The 8,311-nt window shown below is 47.1% G+C and overlaps 1 protein-coding gene across 2 annotated transcripts; it reads left to right on the top strand.

Annotated features, from left to right (window-relative positions):
• The first annotated feature begins 25 nt into the window (after positions 1–25).
• Positions 26–8,284, top strand: LOC124479387 (brain-specific angiogenesis inhibitor 1-associated protein 2-like). Of its 2 annotated transcripts, XM_047038117.1 has the most exons (8): positions 29–464; positions 1,200–1,422; positions 1,536–1,737; positions 1,906–1,974; positions 2,108–2,261; positions 2,649–2,686; positions 6,242–6,284; positions 6,843–8,284. In XM_047038117.1, exons 1-7 carry the CDS (start codon positions 291–293, stop codon positions 6,267–6,269), a joined length of 888 nt encoding a protein of 295 aa, XP_046894073.1. In that variant the 5' UTR covers positions 29–290; the 3' UTR covers positions 6,270–6,284; positions 6,843–8,284. The 2 variants fall into 2 exon arrangements, with proteins under 2 accessions (XP_046894072.1, XP_046894073.1); XM_047038116.1 differs by lacking the exon at positions 6,242–6,284 and having other exon boundaries at positions 26–464.
• The last annotated feature ends 27 nt before the right edge of the window (positions 8,285–8,311 follow it).

Raw genomic sequence — 8,311 nt, 5'->3', positions numbered from 1 at the left:
TAACGGGTGGTCAGGTCGAAGCTTCTTAGATAACTTGGTTGTTGAGACCGGTGTGTAGGCGTATTATGCGCTGAGTCTCGAGCCAGTATAAACAGAGAACACACATCTTATTGTTTACTGGAGCTTAAACAGAGGTGGTGGGAAATGGTACTGTATGAAGCTTTGTGAATCATTGCATAACATTGTGTCCATGCGTGTGTGTGTGTGTGTAGGGAAAGGACCTGCTCACCCAGAAGATCCCCGTGTGGCAACAGGCCTGCTCTGACCCCAACAAGCTGCCGGAGCGGGCCATGCTCCTGGCCCAGCAGATGGGCTCCGGGGGGGGCACCCTGGGGGGCTCCAGCCCCCTGCACACCTCCAAGTCCAACCTTGTCATCTCGGACCCCATCCCAGGGGCCCAGCCTCTGCCCGTCCCTCCAGAGCTGGCTGTGTTCATGGCCGGTGGGGGGCTGGGACACCAGGCGGTGAGTGGATCAATCTGTCGAAGGGTCTTTTTCTCTGGAGGGTTCAGTTCTTTGCACGACTTGGGCTACTGCGATGGGCATAACTCGGTGGTAGAGCATTTAAATGCAGATCCGCATAGATCTCCCTACAGCACTGGGTTGAACTAGGTAGCACTTGCTGCTGGCATGATATGAGAGGGATTGGTTGCTTTGTTTTAGTTTGAGCAGGTCTGGGATGAGAAGGAGTGTGTGTGTGTGTGTGTGTGTGTGTGTGTGTGAGATGGGCATCTCTGCTTCACTGCCAGTGGGGTGCTAATGAATTCGCGTCTCCTGTCATCTGAGGCACCTTTAGCCTTTCGTGAGCGGAGGAAAACAGAAATGCATCTCTATGCTGCACTTTTAATGATGCCTTTTACAACACGCTAATTAGAACTCTGAGACAGCTAGACTGAGCTGAACTTTCCGAATGTCAGTTCCATAACGGCGCCGAAATCTCCCGCCGTGTCACATTTTGTTTTCCCCTTCGTGATTACGGGAAAGTTCATCACAGCATTCCCTCTTTGACGTCTGATTTATTGAATAGAGAGTGAAAAATAAACCTAGTATTGTGGGAAGGTTTTATTTGTTTGGACGGGGGAACACAATGTTCTTTCACAGCATGGGACAGAGGCAGGCAGCACAGCAGCGTTTGCACGCGTGTGTGTGTGTCCCGTGTGCGTGTGTATGTGTATGTTAATGAATGTCTCCATGTTCCAGAGGCTGATGGGCCCGGACGGCATGTCTTTGGTGAACGGAACAACAGGGGTCCACGGGGAGGAGTTCTGGACCGAGGGAGGCGGGTCCCAGGTCAGGCCCTCCTCCCCCCAGACCCAGGCCCAGCCTCAGCCCCAGCCTCAGCCCCAGAGACAGGTCAGCGAGGTCTACTCCAACACCCTGCCTGTCCGCAGGCCCGCCCCAGCCAAGAACAAGACGTCCGTGGGTAAGAGGTCCACACACCGTCCTGTCAAGACTATTCAGACTAGTTTTTTGTGGTATGAATAGGAATTGTGAGTGAGTGACCGCCCCATACCCCCTCCCTCCGCCGCGCCCCAGGAGAGACACGGACCCTGCCCAGGTCCAGCTCCATGGCGGCCGGCCTGGAGAAGAACGGCCGTGCCCGCGTCCAGGCCATCTTCTCGCACGCGGCCGGCGACAACGGCACCCTCCTCAGCTTCTCCGAGGGGGACATCATCACCCTGCTGGTCCCCGAGGCCCGCGACGGCTGGCACTACGGGGAGAACGAGAAGAACAAGATGTGAGCGCCCGTACCACATAGATACACGCATATACATAAATATACAGAAAGACACAAAGATATTGCATTTCCCATTTCGACGCACAGCGTCCAGTAGACAGGGTGTAGCCGTGTCCGGCATGCGTCGCAGACGGGCTGACTTCTGATCCGGTGTTTTTTTTTCCTCAGGCGAGGTTGGTTCCCCTTCTCCTACACGCGTGTGCTGCCTGAGAGTGACAACGAGAAGCTCCGAGTCAAGTAAGCTGCGTGTGTGTGTGTTGGTGCATGATGTAGGCCGCGCATGTGCCTGTCTGTGTGTGTCTCGGTGTGCGTTGCGTGCTTAAACTGACCAGTCCGTCTGTCTGTCTGTCTGTCCCCCCCCCCCTCTCAGTCTCAACCACGGGAAAAGCAGCAGCACCGGAAACCTGCTGGAGAGTGACATGACCCTGCCCATGCCTGACTACGGCCTGACCGCCCGCCTGCTGGCACAGAGCCTGGCGCAGAGCCGCCCCCGGCCCTACAGCATGGCAGGCTTCACCACACAGGTAGGGCACCATGTCCGCTAGGGTTGTGTGGGATGAAAACCCTAGTCCTTGAAGCCGGAACCTTCTCCATACTGGTCAATGACCTGAACACATCGTCAGACACAGACACACCTTTGTTTTTTAACATTTTACGGAATTGTTTGGTGTCTAATGTGTTTTCGGGATGTGCTGGGTAAGTTATTTTAGCTTGGCTCATTGTCATGACAACATAATGTGTGATGAGTAATGCTGCAGTGGCTTGACCCAAAAATATTTGAAGTTATCTGGTGCCATCTGCTGGAAATATGAGATTAATTCACTTTCCCACTTCAGAACAGGGTGTCTAATGTGAGTAATACTCTAACTACAGTAAAAGAAAAATATGTATTTCTCTCCTCACCATTTTAGCCTCCCATTGAGGACTATGACAGTCGCTTCGCTACAAGGTAAGACCTTTTATATAAACCTCCCTCCTGAACGGTGACCTGGTTTAGCTTGCCTCCGTCCAAGAAAGTAGCTGTATATACAGTAAAATGACATGTCAGCATCTAGAATTCTTACTGAACCACACTGCAGGCATCACTGTACCATATAATACTGACTAGCCCAGTGTCTAATCACCTGACAGATGCTAGCATTTCCTCTCCACTGGGGTGAGGTCCGTGACTGTTTGAATGGGGAAAGTGAGTGAGAGACATGACTGTAGAGATGAGAGAGAGAGAATCCTTAAGGTCCTGGGTAAGGCTCCTCCCATAGCGATAAAGAAGCACACAAACCTGGAAACATTAGGTTTATTATACGGGAAGAAATAGTTCAAGAACAGGTTCATTGGAGTGCAAATCAAGCCTACTGAAGTTTAGTTTTTCTCCAAGTGTCTGTTTTGACTTTTTCCCACCCTTGCTTGCTCATTCCTTCAGCTTTCTAAAGGGTATAAATCTATCAACACCATTTCAACCCCATCCAGACAGTTTGTGTCTGGTATAGTTTATTGTGAGTTTTACATGTAGATTGTCCAAAAAACAACTGGATCTCTGTAACCCAATCAGACATACTACAGATTTAATAGGACGACTGTGTGTGTGTGAGTGAGTTGTGAGTTTTTGTTTTTTCCTCTGTGTATGTGTGCAAACAAAGCTCAGTGGATGTTGTGATAGTGGGGAGTGGCATCCGTATGACCTCATGTTGGCATCACTACTTGGGCGCCTGAAGCGCTAAGCTCTGGTGCCAAGTTGTTCCACATACTTTTTTGTCAGCTGCTTAATGTCAGGTTCTGGGTCAGTATTTTTAGCTTAAGTTGCTCCAGGGTGTACTCAACCCGGAGGCTTTACTAATCTTACACTGGACCCCGGTTGCCAAGGAGATGACTTTGATTACCTCATCAAAAGTGGCCTCTGAATGCCTTTGGCCTTCGCCGTGAACACAATTCCATATTCAAACGCAAATCAATTCTTCAAACCAAGTCCAGATTGAACTCTTTGTTGACGGCCATGTTTTTACGGAGCTGTCACCACTGATAAACCCTGCTGCGAGAGGTTTGATGAGGTAGCTGGAGGGGGCATCTCCTTGGCCACGTGGCCGGTGTGTTTGGCGTGGTAGATGTAGGTGGTCTGGGGGGGACGTCACGGTGTCTGACGGCACCCCTCTCCTCCTGCACTCTGCCCAAACTCATCAGAGCCCTCTAGTGGCTGTCTTGTGTCTCTCCATTTCTCTCTGAGTGTGTCCGACCTGGCATGCTTCCTTCTCTCTTTGTTCCACAGTTCCGATGGCAAATTGATTTCGACTGTGTGAGAACAGACAGACAGACAGACACAGACAGCTCCCGGATAGCACAGGCGCCCCCCCTTCCCCCCCACCCCCCTTCCCCCTTCACTTTCCTTCCTGTCCTCTCTTTTCCTCCCCCCCTGCCTCCACACACCCTCCTTCTCCAATGGAAGAAGCCAGTCTCATCCCTCCTTTCTGTCCTCTCTTCCTCCCCGGGTCCCTCCCTCCTTCCTGGTGGTTGCCGTGGCGACAGTAGCGGTTGGTGGGTGGAGGATAGTGCTGAGGGGGAGAGCCTGCGGCCCGGGGTCGAGGCCGGTGCCGGGGCTGGGGCTGGGGCTCCTCTGGCTGGCCTGCACCATTTTGGACTCTGAATTCTCGATCTTATCATGTCCTGGAATAATGGACCGCTCTCAAGAGACTGCCTTTGCCCACTGCTTGTCCTCTCATGCATGTACATGGTTGTGTCATTTTGTTGATCTGAAAGACATTTTCATGTACTGTACAACTGCCAAAAAAGCTACTGTCATTGTACTGAAGCCACTGGCTAAAATGGCCTTTTTGACTCCCCTTGTGGACTAGCCTCTAGAGGCTGCACTTGTAAGATTGGTTTAGAAATGAGGCCGTGCAGGTGTTTTGTTTTTGGAGAGATTTTGTCCTCGCGCGCTGTGCTCCCTTTGTGTCAGTGCTGTTGGTTTTCCTGTCCAGAGGGTGTGTCCTCTCCGCCTTACTTCAGAATCGCAACTTTTTTTATGGTATCTGTAGTTCATGTGCTACTGAAATGAAATCGGCATGAAACTGAGGTGGTGAAATAGATTTATTAGCATTTTCAAACTTCCACTCCCACCGCAGTAAATACATTTTCCATGACCAAATAATCAGACAATAAAAAAATGATAGTAAACAGTACCACAAAGCCTACCTTCCAGTGCATTTAATAACATTCTTCCAGCCAGTCACATTCTATTCATATTCTACTCCACTGAGACTGGTAGACCTCAGTAATGATTGTCCCTTAGTTCCATACCTTTTGCCATTTTCTGTCAATTAGAAACCCCTGATATATCTAGCTGAATAACAGAGAACTGAAACTTTTCTGGAGCCTTCTATGTTTATATGATCGTGTGCCCTGAGTGACTATGTTGTTTTTGGTCTTTTATTTGAGAAATACGTTACTGTCCTTGTGAAAAGAAAAAAGAAAAAGTAAAAAAAAAAAAAAAAAAAAAAAAAACATTTACAGAAAAGAGAAAAATAGAATCATGAAAAAGTGTTTATCTTATGCATGCCATGGAGGAATATCAGAAATGTGATACTGACCTTTGACATTGAATGTATGGTGACTTTTTACAAAAGTATTCTAAATAAAACATATATCTATATATTAATAAACAGTTTGGTCAGATGAGATATCTGTTCTGTCAATCAATGACTGAAACATTTTGATTTTTGTATCACATGATTCTTCCCAGTTATATTTTTTCCCTCTTATCCCCAAAATGTGTTTTATATTTCTTTGATGCAGTATCTTTCTCCACATCACTTTATGAATCACTGACATGCATTACTGTCGTCCCAAATATGCAGTTCCGTCTGTCTCTATGGAAACCATGTTGTTGTTCCTCATATTACTCCACCTGACCACTTCCTCTACAACACTGAGAAGTTTGTGTGTGTGTGTGTGTGTGTTAGTGTTTGCATGTGGGAGGGTGTTGGGTTACAGGTGTGGTTGTACTGTATGTGTGTTTAGAAGTTTACAGGCGTTTTCTTCTCTGCTTGCTTGTTGCCTGCAGTTCCTTCGTGTTTATTGTGTCTGAGAATGATCCTGGCTTGTTGGGTTATGTTTGGGTCAGAGCCCTGTTTATGTTACAGCGTGGTCTCTGTTAGTGATAGAGCCACACACACACACACACACACACACACACTGGCAGTGTAGACAGAGCATACAACAAGGCCGACTCCTTCAGCTCAGTTGGATGAGAATGTGCTGTCAGAGCAATAGTGAAGGTTCCTAGTCTCAGAGGGTTGGTCTCTACACATCACACATCTACAGATCCACATTAGCCTTGAGCATGACGAGCATGTGTTTCATCTCTCATTGTTGGATCACAGTTGAGGTGTATTGGTAACCTAGCGTATGTTCGTCTTGCACCAGACTAAGCAACAGTACCAATGCCTTTAAGAACTGTGAACCATGCATGACCTGAGTGAGATACTCAAACCCAAGGGTTCTCTTTACCTTCCAGTTTGGGTCCAGAATTGTCCCGGTTCTGAGAAAACAGGACCTCCGTAAGTCGCCAGTCTCCATCGACGTTCAGCCAACCAATCACTGTTGTCTCTCTCTCTCAATATCTCTCTTTTGATCTCTCAATATCTCTCTTTTGATCTCTCTCTTTTCCACTGGTTCTCTCTGCTGTCATTGGCTGTCTGGTAGGGTGCTGGGCATTTCTGGTCTTTTCTAGCCTTTGGCCTCTCTGGATTGGCTGAGCTGTTTTTTTCACTGTGGAAATGGGTTCAGCCAAACAGAGAGGCCCCCGGTTGCAAAAGAAAACTGTGTACTCATGTCGCTAAAGTTGTCTCAGAAGACTAATCTTCTTGCATGTCTCTTCACATTAATAGTCAATCTGAACTCTTCCAATGATTAACTGTTGACTAGAACATGGTCTTTTCACCATATGCATGCCTGCTCCAACATTCTCTCTGATAAATAGTATAATGAGTGGCTTTTTCAAATCACCAAACTGACCTGGGATTGTTGCGTATGGGAGGAGTTCATGCACATTGTGTATTTGTGTTTGTTATAAAGCCTAACTTTCTCTGTCCCTTGCCCCCCTTCTTTCTCCACAGCGATCAAGCCCTGGAGCTTTACCTCCGCTCCAACTTCACAGACGACAGATCTGCACCCATCTTCTACTAACCACCCCTGTGCTCCCACCTTCACCCGCCACCCACACCAACCCCCCCCCCCCTCCCAGTCCCCACGCCTGCCCCCCCCCCCACACTGTCTCTGCAAAGGGGTTGATGCTGGCAGTAGTAGGTCAAATTGGACCGCCTTCATATCACTTTGGTGTTTACATGTTGTTATGTGTAAATGAATGTACAGTATATCAGATCAGTTTCATGCTGAGGGAAGGTGGTAGAGTTTCTGAATTAGTCGGCGCCCGTGCAGCACTGCGACTGACCGTCTCGCCATGACCGGTGTTAAACGCACAGGTCGGGTCTTTTTAGGTACCATGTTACGACACAGCGCGCTCCAGTATTCTTTGATACCACTTTGTAAATATTGTGTAGATTCACCAGATCAGAACGCCACACGTTCAGCACACACTGCATTACCCTCTTATCTTATTTTGAAGCAAAACCTGCTACTGTAATCTTTACTCAAGTCAAGGTAGGACCTAAACGATGTTACAGATCTAGGATTTCTAGCCTTACAATGACGTGTACAGTGATTTAAGGTAACCTATTATACTAGTTATGCTTTTAATTCCTAGGCCGTTGTCGTGCTACAGCAAGTTATAATACAGTACCAATTCATATGGAGACTGTGCCTTCTATTGTTTGTAAAATACTCATTGCAGCCTCTGGCTCAAATCACCATCCGATCAACACTGCTATTATCAAAGGGACTTGCATAAGAACTGTGCGCGTGTGTATACTAATTCATCATTTCTAAAGAAATATATTTGCCCTGCACTTTTAGTTTTTCAAGATTTAATTTACTGTAAAAAAAAATCATGGATTGGCCAACACTCCTTTTTTTGCTAACTACTTCATACTGCAGATACTGGAATTGTAAAGAAGATTGATACTGGAAAAGGACACCTGATTTCTCTGTAGTCCAGACACAAAATGGGCACACTACAGTAGGTAGCTGCCATGTTGTATGTAACGGTACATTTTTTCTATATATGTCAGATTTAGTTCCCTGTCTTCTTATTGACATCAGAATGTTAGAAGTGTAATCATGTCATCTTTGTAACAAACCCGAGGACACTGCTAGGTTTCAAATTGGTCACAAATGGGAGATAATGGCTATGAATGAGTGTTCGCAAGAGCTACAGAGAAACCGACCAAATGAGTTCATACATCCTTCCTGGCTGATAGAGGCGTATACAGTAGGTATTGTAGGCCTGAGGATAGGATTGGACAGGTTCTGCAGGGTTAGCAAATGCATTTTATACTGTTTTATATTTTTCTCACTTTGTCCAGTGTGCTGTTTGTGTTTATATCTGTGCTGTACAGGAAGTGCACACCCATGAAATAAAATCAATGGATGCAACACTGGATATTCTCTTTGTCGAGTCCTTTATTTG

Source organism: Hypomesus transpacificus, chromosome 17, assembly GCF_021917145.1.
Source record: "Hypomesus transpacificus isolate Combined female chromosome 17, fHypTra1, whole genome shotgun sequence".
Taxonomy (NCBI): domain Eukaryota; kingdom Metazoa; phylum Chordata; class Actinopteri; order Osmeriformes; family Osmeridae; genus Hypomesus; species Hypomesus transpacificus.
This window is presented reverse-complemented; position numbering and strand designations above follow the sequence as displayed.

What these genes read in the sequence shown, in the direction of transcription:
- LOC124479387 (XM_047038116.1), top strand. Translation starts at nt 291, where the DNA reads ATGCTCCTGGCCCAGCAGATGGGCTCCGGGGGGGGCACCCTGGGGGGC. An exon ending in GGGGGCTGGGACACCAGGCG is followed by an intron (nt 465 to 1,199) that starts GTGAGTGGATCA and finishes TCCATGTTCCAG; the next exon opens with AGGCTGATGGGCCCGGACGG. An exon ending in GAGAACGAGAAGAACAAGAT is followed by an intron (nt 1,738 to 1,905) that starts GTGAGCGCCCGT and finishes TTTTTTCCTCAG; the next exon opens with GCGAGGTTGGTTCCCCTTCT.